General features: G+C 37.1%; 1 protein-coding gene across 1 annotated transcript; it reads right to left on the minus strand.

Moving 5' to 3' along the window:
- Positions 1–2290: 2290 nt before the first annotated feature.
- On the minus strand, positions 2291–15996 carry RMI1 (RecQ mediated genome instability 1). The gene is made up of 4 exons (XM_069474081.1): positions 15959–15996; positions 11241–11291; positions 5369–5452; positions 2291–4204 (listed from the first exon to the last, which is right to left on the minus strand). Exon 4 carries the CDS (start codon positions 4166–4168, stop codon positions 2291–2293), a length of 1878 nt encoding a protein of 625 aa, XP_069330182.1. The 5' UTR covers positions 4169–4204; positions 5369–5452; positions 11241–11291; positions 15959–15996.
- Positions 15997–16730: the final 734 nt, after the last annotated feature.

Consider the following 16730-nt stretch of genomic DNA (forward strand, 5'->3'; position numbering starts at 1 on the left):
GTTTTCTCATAGTCATTCTTTACTATAGGGCAGATTTTTCTAATCTGTTCTTTCACTGAATATGGTAGCTCTTCAAGATGCTATGTATGCAGAGGTTTCAGGGCTTTAAGTACCATCCTGTTGGAATGGATGATGGGAAATCACTAAAAAATACTAAGCAACAGAATAAAAATGATCATATTTGATGAAATACTTACTGGTGTTACAAAGGTAAATTACTCAACCATACCCTCAAGCAGCTCATATTCCAACAGAGCAATGATTCTCAACCGGGGGCATATCCCCAACCTGGGGAATAATTGGCAATGTCTGGAGAGATTTTGGATTGTCACAACTGGAAAGATGCTGCTGGCATCTAGTGGGTAGAGGATAGGGATGTTGATAAACATCCTACAAAGCACAGGGCAGCCCCCTACAAGATTTATCCTGCCAAAATTGTAGTAGAATAACAGAAACAAATAAGCACAATAAAACACACATGATATTAGTCTGTACAATGTACAGGAGAGCATGGAAGTGGGCAGGGGAATTCATGAAACACTACAATGCTACAATGGGCATCTAAAGCTTAAACTGAGTTGGAAGTAAGAATGGTTTTGGGAAGTATGGGATCAGGGAGTATCGGCACTATGAAAGCACGGAGTATGAAAGCACGAGATATATTCCCCTACATGTTTGGGAAACTACAAATAATTTGGTATAACTAAAACATAGGAGCAGATCAGATAAGTAGAGAGTAAAAGGGCAAGAGGAGGCTAAAAGAAGTCAGGCGCCAGATCATAAAAGGCTTTACATATTAGATGAGTGTGGACTTTACCCTCTAAGTAAGGAGATGGGAGGAGGTTGATTATTAAAGGTTAACAAAGAGAAAATAAGAGGAAATTTATTTTAGCAAGATTATTTTGGCAACATTATGGAGAATGGTTTGAGGGCAAAATAAGGTAAAGACCAATTAGCAAACCACTGGCATAATCCAGGCCAGAGAAGACTAGAAACAGAATCAAAGCACTGAGAACCAATATAGAAGGATGGATTTTTAAAAAATACTGTAGCCAGCCTTTAGTGAGTGAATATGAAGAGAGGAAATAAGATCAAATTGCTGTTTTCAAGCACCACTCACAGAGTACAGGAGGAGAACACTTAGAAAAAAGATAATGAAAGATAATACCATCCCATTTAGATAGCTTATACTAAAAAAATCTATCCAAGTATACAGATGACATTAGTATTAGAGCATTTATCAGCGATATCTGTGTTCTTGTGTTTTAAGTTCTGATTATCACCCTTTAACAACAATGGAAAATGTTTTTAAAATCTTTTTTCTTCTACATATTTTTATATGTGTATTTAACTTCTTGATATTTCCTGCTACATTTTCACTAAAATAAAGCAAACACAATGTCTTTATTTTATTATTTAAGCATTTGTTTAATGTCTTAAAATTCAAGCCACTTTACATTTTTTAAAGATAAAAGATTAATAAAAATAACTTTATTTTTCAAATACACCTTCATAAGAGCAAAGTATAAGAATGGTAAACAGCCTCCCTTTAACAAAATCAGCACTTACAATAAAACTAAAGGCGTCTATGTACAGCTAATTCAGAAAGGAGATAATAATGCCTAAAGACGTGAAAAAATGGCTTATTTTAATACACTAAATGAACTATTTACTGGCCCTTAATAATGAAATTTTCAATATGCGATTTAAAATAAACTATCCTCAAAAATAAGGTTAATCATTCAAAATATATAATCTATGAAATATTATCTAGTTAACAAGATTTACCTCAAATATACCAGACAAAAATTTACAATCTGCAAAATAAAAACCAGCAAAGCAATTTGCATCTGAAAGCCTGATGTTCTGATCCACTGGATATTTTTTCTAAGAATAACCATGTAAACAAATCGTTTGAGCACTCAGCATGTTAGAAGTAAAACTACTATGTATAATTATTAACTTTCAATAATATGACTCATGGGTGAACACCAATACAATACTTTAGCAATTGTCTTATGTGAAATGATGAGTCAAAAACAAATTTCTCAACAAAAGTGGGTCACCAAATTCCTTCATCTAACAGTTACTATAAAAAAAAATTACCTTATTAAAAAAGCCTACACATATAACAAACATGATTAAACATTTTAAAATTAAACTGAAAAAAGCTATGAAACTTCATTTTTCCTTTTTATGAAAAGAAAGTTTCCAAAATAAAATTGTGAACAAATTTAATTCTAAGCATTACTTGTTGTTTTGAATTGTTTTCTAATACTGTTTTAGGAAATTATTTATTCAACCTCTTCTTTAGATTCTCAAGGTGTTTCATACTAACATCTTGTAATGCCAGTACAATTGCTTTAGACAAGGAAGGATTAAATGAAATAGTCATTAGGCAGCACAAATCTATTAGATCTCTCTGACATTTCTGCAAACCTTTCAAGAACTTTTGATATTGAAGAGGCTCCTTTTTTAGTTGTTTCATTTCTGGTACCGAGAACCCTATCAGACTAGTAAGTATTTCATCTACAAACTCTACATCTAGATATTCAGTACCATCAGAAATCTTTGCAGTTATACTCCAAATGCCACCAGAACTTGAGAGATTTCCAGTTAAAGTTACAATAAATGCTTTGACTTTCACTGTTGTAACTTTCTTTAGTTTGCTGGCCGTCAGAACAGACAAATAGATAAAGGGTGGAGAATGCAAATCCATGGCAATAGAAAGATCAGTGTTATTCTCTGATGATCTTAAAGAACAAGTCTGTAAATGGTGCTCATTTTCATTAGAAACTTGTGAATTCCTTTTTGGTATATAGTTGACAAGCTCTCTATTTAATACTTTATTATTTAAGGAATGTCCATCTGAATTGTTGATGGTTTGTTTTATTTGGTTATCTGGCTCTGAGTTCTTATCTTTATTTGTAAAATCATGGGTTAGGGGTACATTACAATGAATTAAAAAAACACTATTGTTTTGGTCTATAGCAGATAGATGATCAAAAGACTTATCTTCATTAGTCATTTGTTCAGATACATTTTTTTCATTCCAATTGTTTCCAGTTTTGGAAGTCGAAGAAAAATTATTCATAGTATTAGGCTTGCTAACACTCTCTATACTTTTATCTGTGATTTTGTTCAAAGTCAATGGCTGCAATTCTTTAGTTTCCATCTGCTCTTGCTGGACAGTTTCTTCTAAAAGCAAGGCCTCTTCCAATGAAAAGTCATCTAATTCCCCATCAGTGAAATGCATAGATTGGTTGGGTGGTTTTTCCTTTGGTCTTGGAGAACTAACAAATCCTGGTTCAAAAATTGACTGTCTTATAGAAATAGTATCTGAGGAACTACCTGTGTTGAAATATCTTCTTTCCAAGGAGGTTTCAATATTTGCTGTAAGCTCATCATTTTCATCAAGACTTGCCAAGAGTTCTTCATCAGAAGGTCCTAATGCAGTATCTAGAACATCTGTAACTTTGGGGATGTTTTGGTTAGAATTATTTGGTATGACTGACATGATAGGATCAGGTTCCCCAATTAATCTTGCAAGTACTTTTTCTTGTGCATATTCTTCTAAAAGAGCATCTACTTCACCTCCCAACACCTTCACATTTTCTGGTTTCAATAAGAGAACACCAAGACGGAAAGAAATGTTTCCATAAATCAAAATTTTTGTACCCGGAGGAAGGTCACTACGAAGAGCTGGAATAGACTGATACTCCATTCCCTGCATCTGTACAATTCCATCAGTTAGCTGTAGCATCAACATTCGTGAAGGCTTTGCTTCCCAAGGCTTTAGGGTTACTTGCGTCTCTGCTGTAACTAGATCATTCTTTGTATTCTTTCCTCTCAACTTCTGTATCTGGGAATATGCAGGCTGACTTACATCAACCAAGGAATTAATCTGCAGAGCATAAAATCCATTCAGCTCTCCTTTTGGAATTTCTAAAATGCCATCAGGTAAAAGAGGATGCTCCAAATCTCTCAGATCAGTAAGGAGCCATTGCTCAAACACTTGTTTATTCATTTGGGCCTGACTCAAATTAACATTATTATTTTCTTCTTGGATCCAGTTAATACAAGCTTCTAGCCACATGAGAGGTACTTTAACATGCCATGTGGCTAAAAGCCAGGTTTCAACCCTCAATGCAATACTAGTTACACTCATTTCTTTAAAATAAAAGAAATAATATGCATCTATTACCTGAAAACAAAGAACAAAAAAAGTTATGATAATTCAGTACATTTAAATACAGCTTCTATAATTCTCTACATTGCCCAAACAGGAATAACCACACTCTTTTTCTCTTCAGCATCTTAAAAATCTTTGACTTTCTACATGGCCAAAGTTCAAACACCATAAGTAATCAGATGGTTTAATGAAAAAAGCAAAAGTTTTGAGACAGATATACCGAGGTTTGAAAGTTAGCCTAGTGAAGTTTCAAGCTATGTGACCTAACATAGATTTCTTAACTTCTCTGACCCAGTTTTTTCATCTGTAAAATGTCAATACCATCATCTATCTCACCACATTGTCATGAGGATTACATGAGTAATATTTGTAAAGCATAATGTCAGACCTATAAAAGACATTCAGTAGATAGTAGTCACAGTAGTCCCTCATTATCCTTGGGGAATATGTTCCAAGACCCACAGTGGATGCCTGAAACCCTGGTTCTTACCGAACCCCACATACACTATTTTTTTTGATCTGATAACTGACCAGCTACTAAGTGACTAATGGGTGGGTAGCATGAATGGCATGGATACACTGGCCAAAAAGATGATTCATGTCTCAGGCATGATTTCATCATGCTACTCAGAACAACCTGAAATTTAAAATTTATGAATTGTTTATTTCTGGAATGTTTCATTTCGTATTTTCAGACCACAGTTGACTGCAGGTAACTTAAACCACAGAAAGCGAGATCATGAATAAGAGGGGATTTACTGTATTATATTAATATAATAATTAGATTCTAATCATTTAAAATTCAGTTAAGAAACAATGTTCAGTAAATGGTCTTGTCACATCTAGAACTAACTCTAACTATGATTTAACTTTATTAAAACTTATACCACTGTGTTTGGCCAGTTAGCACTTAAATATGGGTGGTCTAAGGATAAAATCATAACAAATACAGTAGACTCTAAGCTGATGTAAAGCATCTTATTTGTTTGGCTAAATATTTTCAACAGTCCTGCCAGGCAAATTTTCCGTGATTTTCTCAGTATGGTAAAGTAGTAGCAAAACACTAAAGACTAATCAACCACGTGTTCACATAAGTATAATCTGTTCCTTCTACAAATGGAGATATTTAAGAGGTAGAATTTATTAGAGTTGTAATATGCCTACAAGAAAACTTACCACACGAAACACAGAATCTGATCACAGGATTTTGGGACTGGTTGTTCAATGGAATACTTGATACCACTACCGCTCAGAAATGGCCTGGAAGATAAGACAAAAAGTAGTAAGAGTAATAAGATGAAGCTATGGAAAGCAACACTGGCCTATTTTCATGAGTGCAAGAGTTTCACGCTATAGTTCTTAGGGATGCCGTTATCAATCAGTGTAGAGTGAAGATAATATAAAATTAAAATATAAGGTTTGTAGTGAGATAAACAGAAACAAGTGACCCCGAGAAAGTTACACACTCTCTCCAAGCCTGTTTCCTTATCTACATATTTACCTCATGGGGTTACTGTGTAAATTAAAGAATACAGGAGATACAGCATGTGACGTAGTAGTTTGGAATACAACTCTGGTGCCAAACTATCTTTCACTTACAAACTCTGTGACCCTAACAAGTTACTCAACTTCAAGGTATCCTACTGATCTCATTTGTAGAATTAGAATAATGGGATTTTCCTCAGAGGCTTATTATAAAGATTAAATTAATATGAAAAAAGCAGTACCTGGCACATAGCAAGAACTGAGTAAGAGTAAACTATTATTAGACTTAAAGCCCCTACTAGTACCTGGGAAGAAGCATTCCCTCAAAAACTGTAGTTATTGTTACTTTGGATTGAATGACTGGTTCCTACATTGGATAAAGTCCTAAACTGCTCTTAAATTAGTGAACTAAGACTTTCTTTCTAAGTTCTAAAACAAGAAAATAACACATCTACCTAAGATTTTAGAAGCTTAAACCCTGAAAATGCTAATATGGCTCATCTTAAGCTACTGCTGTGGCAACAAAACTATTTTACATTGCATCCCCCAAAACTGAAAGAAATTGCAGCACGTGCCTGAATGGAAGGAAACTAAAACTTCAGTTTATTGCTGATCCTAATGCTAGCATTTGAACATCTTTTCATATTTCTCAGTGATATGTACTCCTTACCATTACCTCTAAACTATTCTTCCTCTTTTGCTCCATATTTCTGTCCTAGCACATAGTAAATGCTATATAAGTGCTTCCTAAGATTAATATTTTTGGGCTCAGCATGGAGGCTCATGGCTATAATCCCAGCACTTCAAAACTCGATAGTCTCTGGTCAAATGTGTTAGGGGACCAGGATGTGACTATCATTCAGTGACAGCCCCTGCCCTTCAAGAGCGATAGCTTCTGAAGAAAGGACTTTCTATTCACCAAAAATATCTGCTCCAGGAATGAAAAGACCTTGATCCTTAAGAGCCTGAACTTTCAGCTTCTCTGCTGTTCCACCCTTTGTTCTTCTAGGATTTCTTCAACAGACACTTGTTGGAGGGGTGTGTTACTCTCCTTTTCCAAATCTATTTCTCCTAGTAGGACCACATTTTCTCCTCCAACCACAAAAATCCCTAGAGGAATATCACCATATTTTTTGACCACGTGAATATGCTCCACAGTCTGATGTAGCACTAAGCGAATTGATCAATGATTCTTAAAAAGCCTGTAAGTATCTTTCCATCTCAAAGCAGGATCAAGTAATTTTTGTCAAAGTCCTCTATGAGACTGGTGGTGTCGGGCCTATAGTTCATTTTGAACTGAAATAAGGCTGCAATGTATAGCAGTGGAGGGCCAGCTTCTTCCTTTGGAGGAAGGTCCAAAACCACCTTCCTCCTACTGCAGTCGCCACGTCAGTGAGACGAGGACAGGAAACCTGACCAAGACCAGCATGTCTGCCCTGGCTTTCAAGCCACCAGGGCCTGCCAGAAACTTGAATTCTTAAATACAGAATGCTGACCATACGTTGCTTTCTTCATCTACAAAGCTTCCAGAAACCCCAGCTTCTAAGCCTATACTCTCCAATAACAACATTCCCTGAGCAAAATACTTAATACTCATCAAGAGTATCTTTCTCTGGGCAATCTTACCACCCTAACAGCAAAGGCCTAAAGATACTAACATGAGAGGCTTCCAATTAAATAGCCCATTATGGCCAGGTGTGGTGGCTCATGGCTGTAATCCCAGCATTTTGGGAGGCCAAAGTGGGAGGATCACTTGAGGCCAGGAGTTTAAGACCAGCCTAGGCAACATAGTGAGATCCTGTCTCTACAAAAAATAAAAAATAAAGAAATAACAGCTCATTTTGAGACTGCATGCAGACTCAAGAGTTCCCATCAGCTTTCCAGTTTCCCATTTTTTATTTTTATTTTTTGAGACAGGGTCTCGAACTCCAGAGCTCAAGCAGTCCTCCCACCTCAGCCTTCTAGAGTGCTAGGATTACAGGCATGAGCCACTGTGCCAGGCCCAGTTTCCCATTCTTAATTGACAAGATATCTGAGAAAGATCTCTAAAAAGAAACTATATCAAATGAAAAAAATGCAATTAAGTGACCAGGCAGGAAGGCAAAAACTTCAAAAAAGCTACATTAAATATCCTCAGGGAGAAGATGCCAAATCCATGAAATAAGAATAGGATGCTATAACAATAAATAGGACAAAAAAGAACTCTGAGAAATTTAAAATATAATAGCAAAATGAAAAACTCAGTAGAAGGCCAGGCAAGGTGGCTCATGCCTGTAATCCTAACACTCTGGGAGGCCGAGGCTGGTGGATCCCTCGAGGTCAGGAGTTCGAGACCAGCCCTTGCAAGAGCGAGACCCTGTCTCTAATAAAAATAGAAAGAAATTAGCTGGACAACTAAAAATATATAGAAAAAATTAGCTGGGTGTGGTGGCACACACCTGTAGTCCCAGCTATGCTACTCAGGAGGCTGAGGCAGAAGGATCGCTTGAGCCCAGGGGTTTGAGGTTGCTGTGAGCTAGGCTGATGCCACAGCACGCTAGTCCAGGGAACAGAGTGAGACTCTGTCTCCAAAAAAAAAAAAAGAAAAACTCAGTAGAATAAATGGAAGATAAAATTAAGAAAATCTCTTCTAAAAGGAAAAGGAAAACATCAGTACAAAGAAATCAATGGAATTCAGAGAGTGGGGGAGGGCAGCCCAGGAAGTCTTAATAGAGTAGGAGTTCTAGAAAGAGAAATAATTTTTAAAAAATTAAGAAAAATTTCCAGAACGTAAAGACAAGAGCTTCCAGATGGAAAAGACCCAACACAATGGACAAAAATAGACATACAACAATGCATATCATTATGAAATTTTAGAATACAGGGATAAAGATTCCGTAAGCTTGCAGCGAAGGAAAACAAACCACAAATAGGTCACATTCAGAGGATAAGGATGAAAATGACTTTAGACTTCTCAATGGAAACTAGAAAGTAAATGAGCAATTCCTTCAAATTTCTGAATGAAAATTATTTCCAACCTATAATTCTCTACCCAAGCAAACTATCAATCAAGTATGACAGTGAAATAAAAACATTATCAGACTAGCATTGTCTAAAACAATTTTTATAATGGAGGATATACTTTAACTTAGCAGAGGATTAAACCAAGACAGAGGAAGACATGATATCCTGGATCTAACACAAAAAAGAGGCAAAACATCATGATGAAGGGTTTTATAGACTATAAAGACAAATGGCCCAGAAAGCATCAGGAGAAATTTTTTTTTTTTTTGAGACAGAGTCTCGCTCTGTTGCCCGGCGGGCTAGAGTGCCATGGCGTCAGCCTAGCTCACAGCAACCTCAAACTCCTGGGCTCAAGCAATCCTCCTGCCTCAGCCTCCCGAGTAGCTGGGACTATAGGCATGCGCCACCATGCCTGGCTAATTTTTTCTGTATATATTTTTAGTTGTCCATAATTTCTTTCTATTTTTAGGAGAGACGGGGTCTCGCTCTTGCTCAGGCTGGTCTCGAACTCCTGACCTTGGGCAATCCTCCCGCCTCGGCCTCCCAGAGAGCTGGGATTATAGGCGTGAGCCACCACGCCCGGCCAGGGAGAGATCATTTTCCAAGAAGACAAAATTGTGTAAGACCACTGTTTCCAGGATTTCATATTGTCCTTTTTCTTGGCTTACACACCTCTGTTACATGGGAGCACTGATGTATCTCAATGTAGGGAGGAGATTTACAGAATTGGAGGAGTTAGGGGTTGACTGATGATAAATATACAGAAACTAAGGGGAAAAACAAAACAAGATAAATCAATAAAAACTAAAGGTTGTACAGCAGAGAAAAAGTAATATTTGTATACTACATGACTTAGTTGTAAATGTAACAAATATAATAACATAGTCCTAACAATACACACTCAATACTAATCTGGTAAAAATTTAACACAGCTATACAAAGACAAGAGCGAGATGGAAAAAGATGTGTGATATATATGGAGGGTAGAAAAGATAGGTGGAGAGAGAGCTAAATCCTCATCTCCATAGTGAGTCAATAAATAATGCCTAAAACTGAAAAATCAATAAGTAGCAATATTTGCATTGCTTTCAGAGCCATGAAAGTAAATATAAAAAAGAATCACAGTGGAAAAAAAAAAAAAATTACCAGTAAAGCCAGTGGGGGGGGGGAAAAAAAATCAGCTAGAAATGTTCAAAGTGGATGCTTCTGCAAAGGGAAACACAGAGAAGGGCTAGGGATTGTTATTTTTCAAAATAATTCTTTAAAGTATGGTATTTAAATGATATATATATATAAAACTTATTTTCTTAGATCTTCTATGTTCTATCAATTTCTTCATACTGATATTTAACTTTTAGGAAAAGTTTTCTTAACATTATCCTCCATTTGTTCTACTGAGTTTTTCATTTCTGCTATTAGCAATAAACAAAATAGCACAAGAGTATGTATGTTTGAAAATTAAAGGTATGAAAGTCTAAATACTTTCCCTCTAAGATCAAGAACAAAGCAAAAATACCCAGTATCAACACTTCAGCATTGTATTAGAGGCCTTTGTCAGTGCAATAATGCAAGAAAAAGAAATAAAAGGCAAACATTAAAAAGGAAAAGTAGCATAAAGATAGATATATAAACCAATGGAACAGAACAGATAGCACAGAAATAAACCCTCATGTATCTGGTCAAATGATCTTTGACAATGATGCCAAGATTCCACAGTGGGGAACGGATAGTCTCTTCAACAAATGGTGCTGGGAAAACCAGATATTCACATGCAAAAGATTGAAGATGAACCTTATCTTATACCATATACAAAACAACTCAAAATGAATTAAAGATCTAAAGATAACACCTGAAACTATAAAATTCCTAGAAGAAAATGGGAAGAGCTTCAAGACATTAGAAATGGGCAATGATTTCTTTGATCTGCCACCAGAAGCACAGGTAACAAAAGCATAAATAGACAAATGGGACTACATTAAACTTAAACACTTCTGTGCAGCAAAGGACACAATCAACAGAATGAAAAAACTACAGAATGGGAGAAATATTTACAAACCATTTATCAGATAAGGGGTTAACATCCAGACTATGTAAAGAACTCATCAATTTATAACAAAAAGTAATCCAATTAAAAATGGGCAAAGGACTTGAATAGATATTTCTCCAAAAGAAGATACACAAATGGCCAACACGCATATGAAAAGATGCTCAACATCACTAATTATAATGCAAAGCAAAACCACAATGAGATGTCAACTCACACCTGTTAGGATGGCCAATATCAAAAAAACAGAAACAAGTGGTATTAAGGATATAGAGAAATTGGAATCCTTGTGTACTTTTGATGGGACTGTAAAATGGTATAGACATTCTTCAAAAAATTAAAAGTAGAAGCCCCAGGTCATTCATTCAAAGTGCTCCCACCACCAAAAAAAAAAAAAAAAATTAAAAGTAGAGCCAGGTGGAATGGTGTGAACCTGTAGTCTCAGCTACTCAGAAGGCTTAGGTGGGAGGATTGCTTGAGGCCAGGAATTCCAGGCTGTACACATTATGATCTTACCTGTGAATAGCTACGGCACTCCAGCCTGAGCAGCCTAGTGAGACCCCATATCTAAAAAAGAATAAATAAAATAAAGTAAAACTAGAACTACCATATGACCCAGTAATCCTGCTTCTGGGTATATACACAAAAGAACTGAGAACAGGATCTCAAAGAGACACGTGCACACCCATGTTCACTGCAGTATTATTCACATTAAAGATGTGAAGCAACCAAAATGTCCACTAACAGATGAATAAAGAAAATGTGATTATATTCATATTATGGAATATCTTTCAGCATTAAAAAAGAAAGAAATCCTGTCATATGCTACAATATAGATGAACCTTGAAGACAATATGCTAATATGGCAATCACAAAAAGACAAATTACTGCATGCTTCCATTTATATGATGTATCTAAAGTAATTAAATGCATCAAAACAGAAAGTAGATGCCAAGTATTATGGAGAAGCAATGTGCACATAGTTAACAATGTCATGGCCAGGCGCGTTGGCTCACGCCTGTAATCCTAGCACTCTGGGAGGCCGAGGTGGGAGGACCGCTCAAGGTCAGGAGTTCGAGACCAGCCTGAGCAAGAGCAAGACTCCGTCTCTACTAAAAATAGAAAGAAATTAGCTGGATAACTAAAAATCTATACAGAAAAAATTAGCTGGGCATGGTGGCGCATGCCTATAGTCCCAGCTACTCGGGAGGCTGAGACAGTAGGATTGCTTCAGCCCAGGAGTTTGAGGTTGCTGTGAGCTGGGCTGATGCCATGGCACTCTAGCCCGGGCAACAGAGTGAGACTCTGTCTCAAAACAAACAAACAAAAAATGCCATAATATGCACTTAAAATTTGTTAAGGAGATAAATTTATTTTATGTCTTTTACTACAATTAAAAAAAAGAGAGAGAAAGAGGGAAAAAGAGTAAAAAAAAAAAGAGAAAGAGGGAAAAAGAAATGGAAGAAAAAAAGGAAAACTAAAAGTACCCCTATTTGCCAATAATATGAATGTTTATGAAGAAAATACCAAAGAATCTACAAAAAAGCTTTATCACCTGATAAATGAGTTAACAAAATGCAGAGCCAATATACAGTATAAAAATCAACTTTAATCCTAAATACAGTTGATACTCATTTGCAAATTCCATATTTGCAAATTTGCCTACTCACTAAAATTTATTTGTAATCCCCAAATCAACATTTCCTGCATTCTCATGAACATGAACAGAGCAGTGAAAAATATGAGGGTACATGTGACATTTTGATACATGGATACAATATGAAATGATCAAATCAGGGTAATTAGGATATCCATCACCTCAAATATTAATATTTATCATTTCTTTGTATTGGGAACATTCCAAGTCTTCTCTTCTAGCCGTTTTGAAATACACAATAAATTAATGTTAACTATAGTCACCTTACAGTGCTATCAGAAACTAGAATTTATTCCTTCTATCTAACTGTATTTTTGTACCTATTAACCAACCCCTTTTCATCCCCTTTGTCCCCCACCCCTCCCAACCTCTCTAACCATCATTCTGCCCTCTACTTTCATGAGATCAACTTTTTTGAGATATCACATGAGTGAGAACACATGATAATTGTATCTCTGTGCCTGACTTATTTCACTTAATATGTCCTTCAGTTCCACCCATGTTGCTGCAAATTACAGGATTTCATTCTTTCTTATGGCTGAATAATAGTCCATTGTATATATATGCCAAATTTTCTTTATCCATTAATCTGTTGATAGACACTTAGGTTGCTTCCATATCTTGGCTGTTGTGAATAGTATTGCAATAAACATGGGAGTGTGGATATCTCTTTGCTATACTGATTTGCTTTCTTTTGGATATATACCCAGCAGTGGGATTGCTGGATCATATTGTGGATTTATTTTTATTTTTGAGGAGCCTCCATGCTGTTATCCATAGTGGCTATACTAATTTACATTCCCACCGACACAGTATGAGCATTTCTCTTTCTCCAAATCCTCCCCAGCATCTGTTACTTTTATATTTTTGGTAATAGCCATTTTTTTTTTTTTTTTTTTTTTTGAGACAGTCTCCCTTGGTTGCCCCAGCTAGGATGCAGTGGTATGATCATAGCTCACTGTAACCTCCAACTCCTGGGCTCAGGCAATCCTCTTGCCCCAGCCTCTCGAGTAGCTGGGACTGCAGGTGGGTGCCACCACACCTGGCTAATTTTTTCTATTTTTAGTAGAGACAGGGTCTCATTCTTGCTCAGGGCTCAGGCTGGCCTCAAACTCCTGAGCTCAAGCAATCCTCCTAGCTTGGCCTCCTAGAGTGCTAGGAAAAACAGGCACGAGCCACCAAGCTCAGCCAGTAACAGCCATTTTAACTGGGGTGAGATGGTATCTCACTGTGGTTTTAATTTGCATTCCCTGATGATTAGTAATTAACTATTGGCCATTTGTATGTCTTTTTTTTTTTTTTGTATGTCTTCTTTTAAGAAATATCTCTTCAGGCCGAGCGCGGTGGCTCATGACTGTAATCCTAACACTCAGGGAGGCCGAGGTGGGAGGATCGCTCAAGGTCAGGAGTTCGAGACCAGTCTGAGCAAGAGTGAGACCCCCGTCTCTACTAAAAAATATTGAAAGAAATTAGCTAGACAACTAAAAAGATATAGAAAAAATTAGCTGGGCATGGTGGTGCACGCCTGTAGTCCCAGCTACTTGGGAGGCTGAGGCAGAAGGATTGCTTAAGCCCAGGAGTTTGACGTTGCTGTGAGCTAGGCTGATGCCATGGCACTCTAGCCCGGGCAACAGAGTGAGACTCTGTCTCAAAAAAAAAAAAGGGGGGGGGGGGAAGAAAAAGAAATATCGCTTCAGATTATTTGCTCATTTTTTAAATCAGATTATTTGGTTTTTTTTGCTATTGAGTTCTCTGAACTCCTTATATATTCTGGTTATTAATCCCTTACTGGATGGATACTTTGCAAATATTTTCTCCCATTCTGTAGGTTGTCTCTTTAGTCCATAGATTGTTTTCTTTGTTGTACAGAAGCTTTTTAGTTTGATGTAATCCCATTTGTCTATTTTTGCTTTTGAGGTCTTATCCAAAAATATCTTTGCCCAGACCAACATCCTGAAGCATTTCCCCAGCGTTTTTTTCCCTAATAGTTTCACAGTTTCTGGTCCTAATCCATAAATAAGCAAAATATTTAAATGAATACTTCACCAAAGAAAATATACAGGTGACCAATAAACACATGAAATGACACTTGATATCATCAGACATCAGAGAAATGCAAAATTAAAATCACAATGTGATATCACTACACACCTATTAGAATAGCTACAATAAAAAATAAATAACAATATCAAGTACTCATACATTGCTGCTGGGAATGAAAAATGGCACAGCCACTTTGGAAACCAGTTTAATAGTTTTACCATACAACCCAGCAATGGAATTGCTAAGTATTCACTCAAGAGAGTAAATAAGGCCGGGCGCGGTGGCTCACGCCTGTAATCCTAGCACTCTGGGAGGCCGAGGTGGGCGGATCGTTTGAGCTCAGGAGTTCGAGACCAGCCTGAGCAAGAGCGAGACCCCACCTCTACTAAAAATAGAAAGAAATTATATGGACAGCTAAAAATATATATAGAAAAAATTAGCCGGGCATGGTGGCGCATGCCTGTAGTCCCAGCTACTCGGGAGGCTGAGACAGGAGGATCACTTGAGCTCAGGAGTTTGAGGTTGCTGTGAGCTAGGCTGACGCCACGGCACTCACTCTAGCCTGGGCAACAGAGTGAGACTCTGTCTCAAAAAAAAAAAAAAAAAAAAGAGAGTAAATAAATACTTTTCACATTCATTAAAAACCTGTACGTGCATGTTTATAGCAGCTTTATTCATAATCACCAAAAATTGGAAACAATTCACATGTCCTTCAACTGGTGAATGTATAAACTGTGGTATATCCATAAAGTGGAATACTATTCCGTAATAAGAAGAAATAAAACACAGATACATGGCGTAACATGGATGAATGTCAAACGCAGTATGCTAAGTAAAAGAAGCCAAAGACTATATATTTGCACTTATATGACATTCTGGAAAAGGCAACATTATACAAACAGAAAACAGTTCAGTGGTTGCCAAAGGCTGGGGATGTGGAGAGGAGTTGACTACAAGGGGCACAAGAAAAGTTGGGGGGGCCGGGCGCGGTGGCTCACGCCTGTAATCCTAGCACTCTGGGAGGCCGAGGCGGGTGGATGGCTCGAGGTCAGAAGTTTGAGGTTTAAGCCCAGGACTTTGAGTTTGAGGTTTAAGCCCAGGAGTTTGAGGTTGCTGTGAGCTAGGCTGAAGCCACCACACTCACTCTAGCCCGGGCAACAGAGCAAGACTCTGTCTAAAAAAAAAAAAAAAAAAGAAAGAAAAGTTGGGGGCTGATGAAACTGTTCTATAACATGACTATAGTGGTGGTGGTTACATAATTACATGTATTTATCAAAATTCATAGAGCTATACACCAAAGAGTATGAATTTTACTTGATGTAAGTTATGCTCGAATTACAAAACTGACGGTAAACATCAAAAGAATAGGAATATAACAACTTTCAAACTAGCTGAGGAAAACATAGAATAAAGAAAACAATCCAACAGAAGGCACGAAAGGAATGAGGAAGTGCTATAAATAGAATCAATAAATAAAGTGATAAAAATAAGTCTAAATATGTCAGCAATCATAATGAACATAGATTAAACTCACCTATTAAAAGAGATCTCAAATTGGATAAACCAAATCCAGCTGTATGCTTCATAAGAGCTAGACCTAAAACAAAATACACCAAAATATAAAATTAATTAAAATAATGGCACATTAAAATCTCCATGCTTGATTCCATGAGGCCATAACTTACTGACATCTTATCCTCAATATTGAGAGATCCATGCTTACATCATCTAAGATGCCAAAGTACTATTTTATTGCATCTGTGGTCTTTTTTTTTTTTTTTTTTTTTTTTTTTTGAGACAGAGTCTCGCTCTGTTGCCCAGGCTAGAGTGAGTGCCGTGGCGTCAGCCTAGCTCACAGCAACCTCAAACACCTGAGCTCAAGGGACCCTCCTGTCTCAGCCTCCCGAGTAGCTGGGACTACAGGCATGCACCACCATGCCCGGCTAATTTTTTCTATATATTTTTAGCTGTCCATATAATTTCTTTCTATTCTTAGTAGAGATGGGGTCTCGCTCTTGCTCAGGCTGGTCTCGAACTCCTGAGCTCAAACGATCCGCCCACCTCGGCCTCCCAGAGTGCTAGGATTACAGGCGTGAGCCACCGCGCCCGGCCTGTGGTCATTTTTTTAATCTCAAAAATTAAGCCAGATTTATGGCTGTTAGTTGCACTGATTCAATAAAGGACCTATTTCCTCCACTAAAATTTAAATACCACAGTGCTGACAAATGGACCTGGTATAATTTTCAAAGGTGTTGTGATAATGTGATGACAGTCATTAGGTAAACCAAAATCAGGACAAAGTATAT

This window comes from Eulemur rufifrons, chromosome 7, assembly GCF_041146395.1.
Source record: "Eulemur rufifrons isolate Redbay chromosome 7, OSU_ERuf_1, whole genome shotgun sequence".
Taxonomy (NCBI): Eukaryota; Metazoa; Chordata; class Mammalia; order Primates; family Lemuridae; genus Eulemur; species Eulemur rufifrons.